Here is a 16,243-nt window from a genome sequence, read left to right on the forward strand (position 1 = left end):
CATAAAACATCGTATTCAAAACATCATTTCTTCCATCTTCAGATGTCAGCCGTTCAATTCATGCCATGTGCCATCCTCATGCCAGCTCAATAAACATATATACCCGCGTGCATACTAAAAGTCAGCTACGCGGAGTGAGTCCTAGTTAATCTGGCAACATACAATACATTCGCATACTTACTTATATACGTATCCGAAGATACATATTACATACTTAACCTATTCATCGTTCTTCCATACACATACTTTCATTCTTTCATACTTTCTTTATTTAACATACACAATACACACATAACTAATTAACCTTACATTATAAAGAACATTTCGCCCTACATACCTCGGATATTGTTAGGGTCTGGTACCCTCCATCCTCGGATATTATTAGGGCCCGGTCACCCTCCATCCTCATATATTATTAGGGTCCGGTCACCCTCAATCCTCGGATATTATTAGGGTCCGGTCTACCTTTCTTCCATACAACCATACCATACTTTTCTATATATTCATAATTATAACTTTCATACATACACACATCAATCTTACATCATATATAACAATCATATTTTCAAACTATCACTGGTGGTACATGCAATATCCGAATATCGTTCACGCACGGTCAAACATTCATTCATACATAAATCATATAAGGCATACACTTACCACTTAATGTAAGTGTATTAACTAATCACATCGCGTATGCACACAACCCCGAAAACATAAAAATGAATGGGGCTAGAAACTCACCTGGATCCTTTTTCGCTCTCCGTTGATCGTTATCCCTTTCTTTAATTGAGCTCTGCTAACTGTATAATAATTACATGTATCAATAACTGTCCTAATTGTATTGCTCGTATTTCAACCAAAATGGCTAAGTCTGGTCTAATCTAATGGTCTTGTTTAAGATTACAATTACTTAGTGTATACTTTCATCCTCAAACACTAATGTATTCCAACAATTTGTATTTGAATACAATGTGAAACTTTATTGTATCCAAGTCTTTCAACGTATTATACTAACAAATTGTATTCGAATTAAGTATTGTATTCAAATCTACAATGTATTCGAGTTACAGGTGTAATCTAGTGTAATCGAACATAACATTGTAATCGAGTTTAGCTTGTGTATGCGAACGAGCTGAACTAGTTTGGTTCTTTTATCTCCATTAACCTTACGTTTCATGACCTTAACGCCCTATTATGGTTCGGTATTAACCCATAGATGTTTCCTTAACCGTTTTAGGCCAAAACTTGACCCGGGTAACCATAAAGCTTGGACATATATGGTTTAAAACGTTCAAGGGTAGATCTAGGGTTTCTTTTATAAGCCGTTAATAACCATGAGTTTGTTAAGCCCGTTTTAAACGTCAAGTTTGCAACTTTATCACATAATAAAGTCCGATTTGCTATCTTACTAAGTTTAATTTCATGCAAAACCAACTTTGTTTACCCGTTCTTTTCACAAACCAAACGCTACTCGTTTTACCCGAAACGAACCAAATAACCCGTTCACTATCAAGTTCATTACGTTATAAATAATCATGACCCGATCTATCATCCTACCAAGTTTCATGCAAAACCGTGCACGAAAAGTAAGTTTTTTTAACAAAAACGTACCTTTGCGGTTTTTATCTGAAATCACTCGAGAAGCCCAAAATCATATCAAACGAACTCCGATTTGAGTGGTTCAAGCGGCCACGGAACCGTCTCGTCCCGATCTACAAATCCATCGGTTCATCTTTGCCGGAAACTGCCGCTACAATCTCCGGAAAAGCTGGACAGTCGCCGGAATCTTCAGTTTTGAGCTGCTATGGTTTTGGTGATAAAAACCGGACTTCCCTACCTCTGATCGAAGATCTAATCGGTGGAAATCTTAATTTATATAAAACGAACACTCAGTTAAAATTTGAGACTGATCCGACGGTTAGATCTCCGGGAATATTTGTGTCTTTATGGGTGGTTTTATCAAAAACATGAATTGGATAAGTGTGTGTTTTTTATGGTGTAGGCTATGGTGTACAGATGTATGAAAATGGAAAGGATTAGAATTTTAAGAGGTATTTATACTCCCTTAAGCCTATGGATCTTAGGTCCATCTTTCCTTTTTGGTCTATAATTAATTATATCTAATTAGCCTACTTATCATTCCATCTTTATTATAATATTATTTCTCTACTAACTCAAGTAAACTTTTCCAACATAATTAAATAATATATTAAATATTATTCTTAGAAATTTCGAGATGTTAAATTGTGGCTGAAAACTTACTAGGACAGAAAAGTGGGCCCAAACCCAACTTCAACAACACTTTTTGGAATAATAATAAGTTCCTTTTAAATTATATTTGGAAGAGCTTGTTAGGAGCATTTTTTTATTTAGTAAAAAAAAGAAATTTTAACTCTTATAATACTTTTATAAATTGACACACACACACATATAACAAGCCCGAGAGGCAAAGTGAAAAATGAACCCGTTGTTGATAAGATCATGTTGTTGATAAGGTCACCGAACAAATGAAAAAAAAAATTATGAAAAAGATGACATCTTTGGATAAATTTCACGCCCAAAAAAATGAAACTGTATTTAATCATGAAATGAACATTCTAATGATGAACCGCTCAAACATGGATCCACTCATATTTTATCAATCATTAAATTTTGAGTTGGATGTATACTTCTTATTACTTAATGTATGTTTTAATTTTAGTTAGTTTATGTTTTATTTCTATGTTTAATGTATTTTAATAATTATTCATGCTTTATTTTTAATTTTCTATTTGTTTTAAATACATATTCTTATAAATATATGTGAAATATAAAAATTAAACTTGTTATAAAAGTTATTTGATTAAATATAAAATTAAATGTAGGAGTATGTGATGATGTGGTGGTTTGTAGATGTTTGTTGTTGTGGAAGAAAACGAAAGTTTTTGAAAAAAGTTTGGAATGCGATGTGGCATTGATGTGGCAGTTTGTAAAGGTTTGTTGTCATGAATACTCTAATAAAATAGGGTTTTTGGACACTTGTCATCCATACACCAACCTATCCTTTTATCCTGACACGTGGCTTCTTCACGGTACTCAACAATTCTCCGAACAGGTTAAAACTTCACTGAGCAGCTGGTTCTTCAAACCCATTTATTTCCCAAACCCTAATATGATGTCCCGTCGTTCCATTCTGCCACAATCGATTGCTACGTTCAATGATTGTCGGAGTTCTAACACCTTACTCCGACTGGTGACTACACATTCCTTTTTTCCGCTATTTTCCTTTTTCAAAGGTGCATGCCCTAATTCAGATCAAAGGTACGCTCCCGAGTTCTTCACACATTTGGGCACCTCGATTATTCAAGCTGTTTGTTAGAACTAAAGCTAAAGTTAATCAAACGCACACAACCTGCAACTCGATTGATTAATTTTCTGAATAACGGAAACAGTGGAAATTGAACTGAATTTAGAGAGTGGATCAAAGTTACATTTAACGCCCTGCTTGCGGTGCGCGCATATAATGTATATATGTGTGAACCCTCGGGTGAGCAAAAGTAAAATTGCACTAATTTTGACGTTATTTTACTAATCTCGTGAAAATAACGTTAAAAGTGGCGGAAGGTTAATCAGGCATCATGTGGTGGCGTTGATAGCCGAAAGACAAGGGCACATGCACCGATCAGCCGGTGTCCCGATGATTGAGTGCTATGTGCCTTATGTCCAAGGCTTGATGCAAAACTACTATCGAGCCGGGGTCTCACCGGAAGCAGCCTCTCTATCCCTATGGGATAGAGGTAAGGCTGTCTACATCTTACCCTCCTCAGACCCTACCATAGCATTGCTATTGGTGGGATATACTGAGTACGATGATGATGATGATGATGATCAAAGTTACATTTACCCAGCCGTATTCAAGATGTCAGTTAAAACTGAATAGTAATATATATAAAACTATTACTTTTTGTCGATAATAGTTCTTTATTTTTTTTTATTTTTACTTAAAAATACCTAGCCATTGACCCATTTTTATGAGTTATGATATAAACCATAATAAAAAAATAATTGAAAAATATATGTGTATACAAGTCAACCCGAACCCAACTCGTTTAGCTAAATGTGTTTGCGGATTTGGACTACTTGAGGATTATCTGGTTGTATCCTCAGAAAGCTCATACACCACCCGACACTTTTAATCATCTTTCATTTTGATCTTAATCCAACTCTATGTGTAAATGAAGTTGTCTATATAGTTTAGATGCTTCTTTTTGTTTCTTTTGAAGGAAATATGACCTTAAATGCTGCTGATCTTAATCTATACGGATCAAGTGTTTTATCTCATTTATCTTTGTTAGTTTTCGTATGTTTTTGTATTTGAATTAAAATAAGTTATCATGTTTTTTAATTCATGTAAAATTATTATTTATATATAAATACGACATTTGCATTTATTTTACATATATATTACGTTTTATATATGTTCCACGTGTGTAACACGGGTACTATCTTAGTTCAAATATCATTTGAACATATCACTTGCTAAAGTTGCTTCGTATGTGACCCGAATCATATCCTCATTGTAACATTGTTGTATTGAGATACAATAAAAGAATTAACATGCATTTGACGGAATTAAACAGATGATTGAAGAACATTAGTCTAAGAGAAATCATGTTCAAAATCACCAGATAATCCCATGCACAGAAAATGCTAATGAGTACACCGTTTAAGTAGATTTGACAACCTCAAATGCTGGATTCGATAAAAAAAAGTAAGGAAATTAGCATACAAGCATACATTTATGTAATCAGTATGGAATGATAGTTCATATTGATCCAAATAATAATACATTTTTTAATAACGATATAACCATATACACATGTTCTGAAACATGATCAAAACATTACTTCTCATTATCTACCATATACTTGACTTGAGGTTACACCATTTACTGATAATGAAGTGGAGTTGATTTCACTTTCTTGAATGAAGAAAGCAGGTTTTTTTGGAACAGGAAGTGAGCCTTCACCACCCAACATAGCCACCACAGTTGGTGTGTCAGGCCGATCTTCTGCACGCTGTTGTACACACAAGAGGCCAACATGTACTGATCGTGACACTTCACAAGCAGAATATGATGTGTGCAAGCATTCATCAATTAGATTCAGGGACTTTCCTTCTTTGTAAAGTCTCCAAGCCTATTATATAAATGCAAGTAAATAACCAAAAGTTAGATCACCTCAGAAGGTACCCCATAGGTGTTTTGTAGCTTCAATATCCATATTATACCTCGTCACATATATGCACGTATAGACTCTTTGTAGACAAACATACATCATACATGCATGGAGGGTGGTTCAAATTAGAACGGTTAAAATTAGAAACCACTTTTCAACCACGGATGATATTTCACTGGATGATTGCGGTATCTATATATTATGTCTGTTCCACTCCATAAATCACAACCATCCGTTCCTTTTGTTCCCTCCATGATTAAAGGCACATAAAGGTTTATTTAGTTCTCATTAATAATGGTTCTTATATGAAGTCACACCCACATGCATTCTAGGTGCACCATGGGTGTAAGTTGGGCTTAATTCCCGACTCATACAAGACGGTTTGGGTTTGGTCGACTTCACCAACAATTCGTTCAGTGATTAAGAGATTAAGCAAGTTCCCACGATTATAGCAATTTGAATTTAGTTGGGGATTTATTTTGTTATCAAGCTGGGTTAAGCTATATATATACATATACCAAATCGTGGTTATGTTTGAGTTGTAATCAAATTTTGAGAGAGTATCTTTGCTATAATAAAATTGGGAATTTATCCAAATATTGTTGATTGCTGTTTTGATATATCGATTATGCTATAATAAGCTGGGTTAAGCTATATATATATACATATACCAGTTCAATGGATGATTGTATTTAACACACTTACATGTCCAAGAAGGTTATCTTCATGGTCTTCATGAACAAAACCTCTATTTTTCTTCCCGCTCACAATTTCCAGCACTAAAACACCAAAGCTGAAAATATCTGACTTTACGGAGAAGTGGCCATTCACTGCATACTCTGGAGATAAGTAGCCCCTGAGTAGAAGTTAAGAGTAAGAAAATAAACACATACACACAACAATTACAAATTGTGGAAGGCATTAATCGGATTCAGAGATTCTTACAAAGTTCCCATAACTCTCTTTGTATTTGCTTCATTCTCATCTTCTTTAAACATTCTGGCCAAACCAAAGTCTGATATCTTTGGACGCATCTGATGATCAAGTAAAATGTTCCCTGCTTTTAAGTCTCTGTGGACAACTTTAAGCCTGGAATCTTGATGAAGATAAAGAAGACCTCGAGCTATCCCGTGAATTATGTGGAATCTTTGTTGCCAATCAAGTAACGACTTTCTTGAGTCATCTGCTAAATTTGCAACATTTTAGTTTATATGTATCGTATTAATTCCTTTGCATATATAAAGGAATCTGTATAATTTTAGGATTGTAAGAGAGCCTAACCAAATAAAAAACTGTCCAGACTTTTGTTAGGCATGTATTCATAAATTAACATTTTCTCATGGGCTTGAATGCAATATCCTAAGAGCTTCACAAGATTCCGATGCTGAAGTTTAGCAATGCATATAACTTCATTCTTGAATTCAACAAGCCCTTGTCCGGATGACTTTGATAGCCGCTTCACAGCAATCTCTTGTCCGTCTTCTAGGACACCCTGGTGGATTCAGATGGCCGTCATTAAAGGTATGTACACCTATTCGATCAAATATAAATATCAAATTCATATACTTCATTTACCTTGTAAACTGGTCCAAACCCGCCTTCTCCCAACTTGTTGTGGACCGAAAAGTCATTGGTAGCCCTAGAAATTTTAGATACGCTAAACAAAGGAACCTCTACACTTCCCATCTGGTTGTTGTTCTCTGCATCTGAACTCCTCCGTTTTCTTCTAATGTAGAGAGCCAATACGAGGCCCAACAAAGTCAACACGGCTGATATTGACAAAGTAACTACCATAACTACTTTTTTCTTTTTATTCAACCTGAAATGGAGATCTAGATGTTATAGAGTTAAAGGAAACAAGTATATTCCTTGCTTACAAAATGCTTTATTTTAGTTTTCTAAACACATTTATCCAACATAAACAAGAATTTTAGTTTGGCTTACCGAAATTCTGAGGCTGCAAGTCTGAGATAAAGATCTTGCCCGTTTTGTGGGTACACTCGGACATCAATCAAGTCCCCAAACCATAGCAAGCACCCAACCCCACCTGGAGTAAAGTTAGGATTTGCATAAGCGGCGCACGAGCAATTATTCTTGCAAGCTGCCTCACAATCTAGTAAGTTCATGTTGCTATTAAAGACAGCATTCCTCGTGTCTGGCAATTTCATGCTTGAAAACTTCATAAATCCCTCTCCAGGCCCACAATCTAAGGCTATGCTTCGTACACAAACACTTGAATCATTATCATCTGAGGTTTTGCGTTCAAATCCTTTCAAGCACCCACAATAAGGAGAAATGGCAGTATTACAGATCCCATATGAGCCACATACTTCATAGTTGTCACAATAATCAGCTGGTAAATCAAACGGCATCCATTCTCGGTTTGGAAACTTTAGCTGAAAGACCTCAAGTTTACCACCATGAGTTACTATTGTTCTTGACGGGATCATGGTTGTATTAGTTTTAGATATAGCAGTGAAGTACATCTCGTTCTGATTCAAAACCATATAAGGAAAATATCCTGGATCAGTAGCGTCAGGAGTAACAAGGGGCTGGCCATAAAATCCTATGCCATTATATGGCCCTATCCTTGTTTGAATAGCAGAGCCTTTTCTAAAATATAGTTGTGGATATTTACCTTGACCATTAAAAACCTTAATGTGTACTCACCCGGGAAAGGATCATCTGTACTCCTCCATGATGTCAGATATGTTTCTCTTCCGGTTATGAAGTTCTTGCCCATCTTCATTCCTGGTAAGAGGGTATCTCCAGGGTAATCAAAACTTTGCCAAATAACAATTTCATTCTTAATCACCAGATTGCCTGTATCCATGAGTTGTGCTTCAAAATTGATATTTGTACCAGATGTCGATGAGTTGGATGACCAAATGACATTGCCGCCACCATTGACAAGAGTCAGGTTCCCTTGGTTGTCCAGTTTGACCACACCAGAGGTGTCTATAAGTGTAGTTTCCCGATTTGCAACCCATGCAATTGTTGGCTGTGATGTGTCCTTAAACCATATCCCTAGGTACCTGTTTTTGGAACTACCGGGGCTAAAGAAACCAAGTTCAAATATCGCGTTCCCTGAAACAATGGTCTGACCGTCTGAGATGTTTTGATGCACAAATATGGTGTCTGATGATGTGCAAGTTCTTAGCGCTAGAAAGAAGAAGGCGGTATAAGGGAGTATCATTTTGGTTTGATTGATATCTTTACACAAAGTCTTTAAATATGGCCTTCCTCGTAACTTGATGGAACTTTTATGGAATAACATGAAGTTAAAGAAGGTGAGTTTTTTTTTTCCAGTCATTCTTCAAACCATGATATTCTCTTAGTCAATGAAAGGTAACTAATTAAGGTGATGGTTTGAGTTTCTGTGCGCCAAGACTTTTTAACGCCAAATAATCATTTTAACTATCAGATTTATGATCTCGATTTTTACATATAATCTTTTTATGATCTCGATTTTTACACAACATATAATTTGACAATAATTTTTGTCATAAAGTAAATGACAAATTTTACACGACAACGTATAATTTAACAATTCAACCAAAATAATAAAATTTTTATAAATATATTAATTTTATGATTATCAATTCCTAATGTACATAGTTTCTTCTCCAAGTGTTTCTTTTCTTGAAAAGGTTTATGGATTGTTTACCACATGAAAAACCCACCCATAACTATATGGGTAGATTGCCAAATTACAATTTGTGGTAAAGATTTACCACATGGCAAACCCATCGGAGGTTTTTATAAAATTAAACACCCATCAATATTTCAATAAATTTTAATTTTAATTACATTTAACGATTTTTTTATTTTTATATTTAAACAAAAAAAGTTTTAAGGTACTTGTGGGTATGTGTTTTCAGATATTTTATGGTTTGTGTGTACTTAAGGGTATAAATGAAATAACTGTGTATGATTGGTCGATGAACGGGTACTACCCACGAGTGCCCCCTCCTCTCATGTATCTCATGTATTATATGGGCGCGTGCCGCTAAACGTACCTCCATCTCCTTCATTTTTACTAAAAGTATTCTCTCCCTTAAGTTTTGCATTAATATAATTTAAACATTTTTTTCTTTTCCTTTACCATTTTGTTATCTTTTATTTTTAAAAGTTTTTCTTTATTATTTAAAGAGCTTTTCTTTTTCCTTTTTTTTCAAATTATAAAACTCTTTTTTTGTTTTTTATTAGTGAAAAAAAATTGTTTATGTAATAAAATTTTTTATATATATAAAAATACTAAAAAGCACCTTTTTTTTAAGTGTGTTAATACTTTACAGTATTTTTTTTAATAATTTTTAAAGATAGCTTACATTTTTTTTAAAAAAATCATATAAATTTTAATCGATATAAGATATTAAACAACATTGACTTGATCAATAGGTTGGTTATTTTCTAATGTGACAATGTTTTTATACGTCTGAACCTAACAAACTCTATTTAAAAGATTTTTTTTTTCGGACGGGAGACATTGTTATATCATTATTTCTGTAAATATATTTTACGATGATAATAAAATATTGTTATTATGATAAAGAATAATAAACAAAAAAAGAGAGAAAATAAAAAAAAAACTTTACAAAAAATAATCAATATTACTATTATGATAAGATGTACAAAAAATATTAGAGGGTACTAATATGTCAAATAATAATATGTCAAATAAAATTGTTAACGGGATTGAAAGTCTCTGGAATTGGGGGGGGGGGTTTGACAAGTACACGAGTGAGGTACGTTTAGCCTAACCCCTATTATATACCTAACTAATGAAATCATTATCTTTCTCCAATCATGTTTTCTCTTATTGTTTTGCTATTAGGCTTGTTTTAAATCACGTTATCAGCAAGAAGCTTCAAAAATTTATTGTCTTCTTTTCATCAAGGTATGTTCAATCATAGTGTTCTACAATTAAGTTTGATGTTTATAATTGTATATTCAATTTTGTATATATGTTTATGTTAAAATTACTAACCAATATGTTTATACAAATTTACAATATTATTAATGCTGCGGTGGAGCATCAATCTTGTGAGCCGACACCTTCAACCACTTTACAATGTCTACAAAATCGACTCGTACTACTCATTTGGTTATCTCTAATGTCTATGTAAGCTGTTTGTTTGTGTTTTTTTCTTTTTTTTTTATTTATTATTGTTATTATTATTATTATTATTATTATATTTGACATGTTATGATCCATACTAAAATAAAGAATAAAACAAATTAATTATATAGATTGATTTAGTTTTATGTTTCCTAACTACCGATAACTAGATTTGATCATTGAGGGGATGAATTGTGTTTCGTTTTGTTTTCTTAAAAACAAATCAATGTTTGTCAAACGCATATTAATCTAGTATTATATAGTAAAGATGAGTTGTTTTCGAAATAATTATTATTATTGCTTTTCAATGGTCAAACATGTTGAAGTATATTTTTAATCAATAAAAAGAAATCAACGGTAGTATGATGTTAATTTATTTCTTTATCTTGAGTTCAAATATACTGTATAATAATTTTTATAGTAGACAAATACGTAGTTCATATTATGATAATTACTAAAGAATTTTATTGGTTTTTTAGTTTTATCCGGCCGACGACAACTATATATATCTTATTTAAAATTGTTTCTCTTTTATTAAGGAGATAGTTCTTGATGTTTATCTTTAATTATAAACTTAATCGACGGATGTTTGCCTTCATTATCGACTTGGGTTGGTTTCACTTAATCAAAAGCTCTGGCATAATTTTCAAATTTTGAATTAGGGTGAACTGCGGTTTTTGTCCCTATAGTTTGTCCAAATATACGGTTTTAGTCCAGTAGTTTCAAATTTACGATTTTCATCCCTGTGGTTTTATTTTACTTGCAATTAAACCTGAACTCACTAATCCCGTTAAGTCTAGTCATTAAATCCATTAGCGTGCCCTTCATGTGAGGGACAAATTTGTCCTTTTTTCCCCAAATACACCCCAACCCTTCACGTGAGAGGGCTTGTAAATTAGGACTGAGGTTTATTTGGGGAGAAAATGGACAAAACTGCCTCTCACGTGAGGGGCGCGTTGATGGGTTTAACGATCAAACTTAACGTGATTAGTAAATTCGGGTTTAATTGCAAGTGAAATGAGACCACATGGACGAAAAACGCAAATTTGAAACTATTGGACTAAAATCGCATATTTGGATAAACCACAGTTTACTCTTTGAATTACGATCCTCTCCATTTTCAAAATCATTAGTGGATTTTATTCGCTAAAAAAGTTTGTAAATGAAGATTATGATGACAAAGTTGTAAATCTTCTTGTGATGTTTCTTTGACCAGTTTTGGCTTATAAAATACAATATAAAATCAAAGTATCATAATTGTTATATATATATGTGTGTGTGTATAGAGGAAGGTTAAAATAAAAAGTAATGTTTTCCTAAAAAGGGTCGGAAGAATTCTCCACCATTAGATTAAGATCATCAAATAAGGGTAGGATTGTAATCTTAGTTTATTTTCTTGTTATGGTATATAAATATATTTTTTTTGTAAACATATAATTAACAAAAATTAAATAACATCCTGAATTTGTTCCTTGTTAATCAACTTTTAGTTTCACATTTAATAAAAAATAACAACCTAATGATATTATCATGCACGATCGTGTATATTCATTATCAATATCTCATTATTAGACTCCAGTATTCTTCTTTTTATTATTCACTATCTCATTTATTCATATAAATTAATCTTCTTTATCAATACAATATTCAACATGGAGACATTCATGGATGAACATCAATTAGGTAAAACTCCAGTATTCTTTTTTTTCTCATTGAGCCTTTATGTGTTTCGTGACTAGTGTGTTATGTTCTTCTGATTCTTGTCTAAACCTATAAAATTCGGTTACGATGTTATGTAATTCGTCATTATGGTGTGTTTAATAATTTCTTATCGTAATTATGATGTTTTTTGATTTCGGATATACATTTCCAATGATAACAAATAACCTTAACCGCCATTAGGGTGTGTTATGTTCCAGTGATCGGTGTCTAAAAATATAATAATGAAGTTATTTGTTGTCTGGTGTGTTTATTATTTGTGTTCGCTTTGTATATTGATGATGTTGTGTTTTTTGTTTTGTTTTGATATGCCTAAATAAGTTCAATATTGGTATGATCTTATGTAATCTGGTTCAAAAGTTTATATTCTGTTGATTATAGTGTGTTATGTTAATGTAATTCTTTGACAAATATACAACAATTTCGGGTATTGTGTGTCATTTGGGCGTTTTTTAACCACGTTTGGTATACGTATTTAGTATTCCACCTAAGTGACGGGGTCACCAGTGTGTTCTTATCCACATAATTTTTGTTATTTTGACTTATATAATGTGTGCTATTCATTCGATTCCTTTATTTTTATCGTAAGTGCGTTTCATATACTAATTTATTTGTCTTATGCACACTTTTTTTCTAAGTTGTTTCAGCCTTGTTATTTTTAATTTCAAGTTGATTAGTTTCCTTGTATTTACTTCACAGATCCACCAACCTACCAAGAGCTTGAGATTCAACACATCTCTCCCAATTCTGGCACTAAGATGTACACGCCAATTGTGTCTGCATCAATGATACCCAATGAAGGCATGATTTTTGATTCTGTCGACGCTGCAGAGCAATTCTATAAAAGATATGCTTTAGCAGACGGATTTTCTATAAGGAAAGGCACACAATGGGTGGTTAATAACGTTCTTCGGCTCAATTATATTGTTTGTACCAAGGAAGGGTCAAGAACGGTTAAGGAGGTTGACACGCTTAATCAAGATTATAAAGGGAAAAAAGATCGTAGGCGACCTTCTCAAAGAACCGGTTGTAATGCACAACTCCGCTTGGTTTTAACTGATAAAGACAAATATATGGTCAAATTTTTCGGCGAGGCACACAATCATCTTTTTGTTAACGAAAATGATATCCATTTTCTGACTGCTGCTAGGGAGCTTACATTTACACACAACAAGATGTTAGATGATCTGGCTAATATTAACATTGGTCCGGTGAAGGCTTTTAACATTATGCGGACCCTGTATGGTGGCTTCGATAAAGTTGGCGCAACAAAGTCTGATTGTAAAAACTACAAAAGAAAGATTAACTTGTATATTGGCGACTACGATGCTGAGATGGTTGTTCAACGTCTTATGGTGAAAAAAGACTATTGTCCTAATTTTTCATGTGACTATATTACTAGCAAGGATGGCACATTGAAGGGTTTATTTTGGGCTAACGAGTGTGCAAAGAGAAATTTCTATGTCTCATTTGATGCTACATATCGTCATAACAAGTACAAAACTTTTCATTCCATATTATACATTTTTTCCTTTCAATTATACAAACAAAATTAGTGTATATTTATTTCGTTTTATATTCATTTATAGGTATAACATGGCTTTTGTTCCATTTACTGGAATTGACAACCATAATAGAAATGTTACTCTTGGTGCGGCTCTACTTGGCGATGAAATAGCTGAAACTTATGCATGGTTATTGAGTTGTTTTAAGAGTGCTTTTGGGTACGAACCCCCAGTTATAATCGTTATAACTGACAAGCCCCTGCCATCACTACGTGAATAATGGCTTTTGGCCACACACATGCTCTGGGCGGTTTGCCACACCTCGGTCTAAAATGTGTGGCTAAAGGTCGCTTTCGCCACACATTTGTTATTCGTGTGACTAAAAACGCACCTGTTAGAACTAAAAACACACCTGTTAGAACCTTTAGCCACATAAATTAGATTTTTGTGGCAAAAAATCACACCTACTGGAACATTTAGCCACACTTTTTCAATTCGTCTGACAAAAAACACAGTTGTTCGAAACCGTTAGCCACACTTTCATAAAAAATATGACTTGTACTAGCCACACTTAGTAAATTATGGCCAAATATGATCTACGCTCACGGTAGTTGGATAACGATGTGGTTAAAAACTAATACATATGGCCACACTTACGGGTATATGTGACCATAGAGCATTGTTTGTTAGCCACTTATAAGTTTTATGTGTGGCTAAAAGTTAACGGTGACAACAAACAAAATGTGTGACCGTTAGTAGTTAATGGCCACACTTTAATTGTTTCATATGTGGCTAAAAGATTATACATATGGTCACACTTACGGGTTTATGTGACCATAAAGCATTATTTTATAGCCACTTATAATTTTTTTATGTATGGCTAAAAGCTAACAGTTACAGTAAAACAAAAGTGTGACTATTGATAATTAATAGCCACATTCTAATTATTTTGTGTGACCAACCAGACATCCACCCTTCAGTAACCAATCTGAACCCTAATCCACCACCTGCTACTAATACTTTCATCACTCATTAACATCAATTGAAGCTCATCATGGTTAGGTAGGTGATTTATACTTTAATTTTGAGAAATTTGGGTGTTCGAGGGTTTGAATGTAAGCAATTAGGTCTTGGATTCAATCGATTAGTATTCGTTCTAATTTAAACAATCTTGATACAAGTTGCAAGTGACATTTTTGAATCTTTACTTTTTATCATTGTTGTATTTATATTTTCTAACTGGGGTTTTTAACATGATTAATTAGAACCCTAGTGATGTCATAAACATGTTAGGGTTTGAGTTTTGTTGAAAACAGTTGGCTGACAGATTCGTTATCATTTATTGATTGGTCTGTAACTCGCTGTTAAACGATGATTATTGATCGATTTTTGATTGTAGCATATAGTATTCTGAGTCTAGTTTCCAGAAAGGTAAATTTTGTAATTTTTGGATGAGTGCTGAATACCTTTTATGATTTTACGAAAACATATGTTAAAGCTGATTCGGGGAGTTATATTCTGGTTCATTTTTCGGACACCATAACTCCCTAATGACAAACCTAAACAAGTTGGTTCCACTTCTAGAACTTAGTATTATGAGTTTAAAAGATAACCAAATTTGTCTTACCCAATTTGGTTTAATGAGTTGATAGAACCATTAAACTAGTTTTTGTTGCGCAATCTGCTGAACTGTTAGTACCTATCTGTAATGGTTGAATTATTGTAAGTTTTCTATGCTTGAGAAAAATATAATAAAAATTGTTTGAGAAACCTGACTGATATATCATACTGTGGTAAATTTTGTAGAATTTATCTTTAATCTTTTCTTTGTGAATAAAATCAGTTTGCACATGCCAGAATCTGTCTCGTGAACCGAATGATCATAAGTTAGTTGTATGATGAATATATGGTTGCTTTGCCATGATATGATGTGTGGATACATGTTAGGACTTTCGGTACTCTTGAATTTACTTATTATCACCAACGATTCGTCGGGTCAAGTTTTTGTTTGTGTGTGAGTTCATACGTGGGTCTTAGAGTCATATGTTGTTGAACATACTCTCATAACTTAAAACACTTGTACTAGGTAATAGTTAGCGAGTCAAATGCATTCATTTGGTTTTGAGAAAACTCTGTTACACGTGACACCAGGTTTTGGATTGAAAACACGGACATACTTGCATACTGGTTTTGAAAACACTAAACGTTTGCCAATACTTGTTTTCTGGATTGAAAACACAAAACCATTTGAAGTATTGGTTATGTAACCTGTTGAAACGGGCAAAAACGAGCTGAACTGTTGATTTTTTATTGTTGAATTGCTGCAAAACTGGTCAAAATGTGCTAAAACGAGCTGTTAAGTGCTGAAACAGACTGAAAAATCGATCAAACGAGCTATTTAACATGATGTTTGCTGTAAAAACGAGTTGTTACGTGCTGAAACGAACTGAAAACTTGCTGAAACGAGCTGTTTAACATGCTGTTTGCTGTTAAAACGAGCTGTTAAGTGCTGAGATGGACTGAAAAATCGCTGAAACGAGCTGTTTAGCATGTTGTTTGCTGTAAAAACAAGCTGTTAAGTGCTGAAATGAGTTGTTAAGTGCTGAAACGGACTGAAAAATCGCTGAAACGAGCTGTTTAACATGATGTTTGCTGTAAAAACAAGTTGTTACGTGCTG

At 33.6% G+C, this 16,243-nt stretch overlaps 1 protein-coding gene and 1 pseudogene across 2 annotated transcripts; one reads left to right on the forward strand and one right to left on the reverse strand.

Moving 5' to 3' along the window:
• Positions 1 to 4,895: 4,895 nt before the first annotated feature.
• Positions 4,896 to 8,415, reverse strand: LOC143550374 (G-type lectin S-receptor-like serine/threonine-protein kinase At4g27290; annotated as a pseudogene). Its single transcript, XR_013138315.1, has 6 exons — positions 7,164 to 8,415; positions 6,795 to 7,038; positions 6,501 to 6,711; positions 6,165 to 6,402; positions 5,925 to 6,075; positions 4,896 to 5,180 (listed from the first exon to the last, which is right to left on the reverse strand). The product of XR_013138315.1 is annotated as a G-type lectin S-receptor-like serine/threonine-protein kinase At4g27290 (transcript).
• Positions 8,416 to 12,818: 4,403 nt separating this feature from the next.
• Positions 12,819 to 13,845, forward strand: LOC143549530 (protein FAR1-RELATED SEQUENCE 5-like). Its single transcript, XM_077040424.1, has 2 exons — positions 12,819 to 13,555; positions 13,650 to 13,845. Exons 1-2 carry the CDS (start codon positions 12,819 to 12,821, stop codon positions 13,843 to 13,845), a joined length of 933 nt encoding a protein of 310 aa, XP_076896539.1.
• Positions 13,846 to 16,243: the final 2,398 nt, after the last annotated feature.

Source organism: Bidens hawaiensis, unplaced genomic scaffold (assembly GCF_021521415.1).
Source record: "Bidens hawaiensis isolate Kalapana, Puna unplaced genomic scaffold, B.hawaiensis_p1.1 tig00000978_1, whole genome shotgun sequence".
Taxonomy (NCBI): domain Eukaryota; kingdom Viridiplantae; phylum Streptophyta; class Magnoliopsida; order Asterales; family Asteraceae; genus Bidens; species Bidens hawaiensis.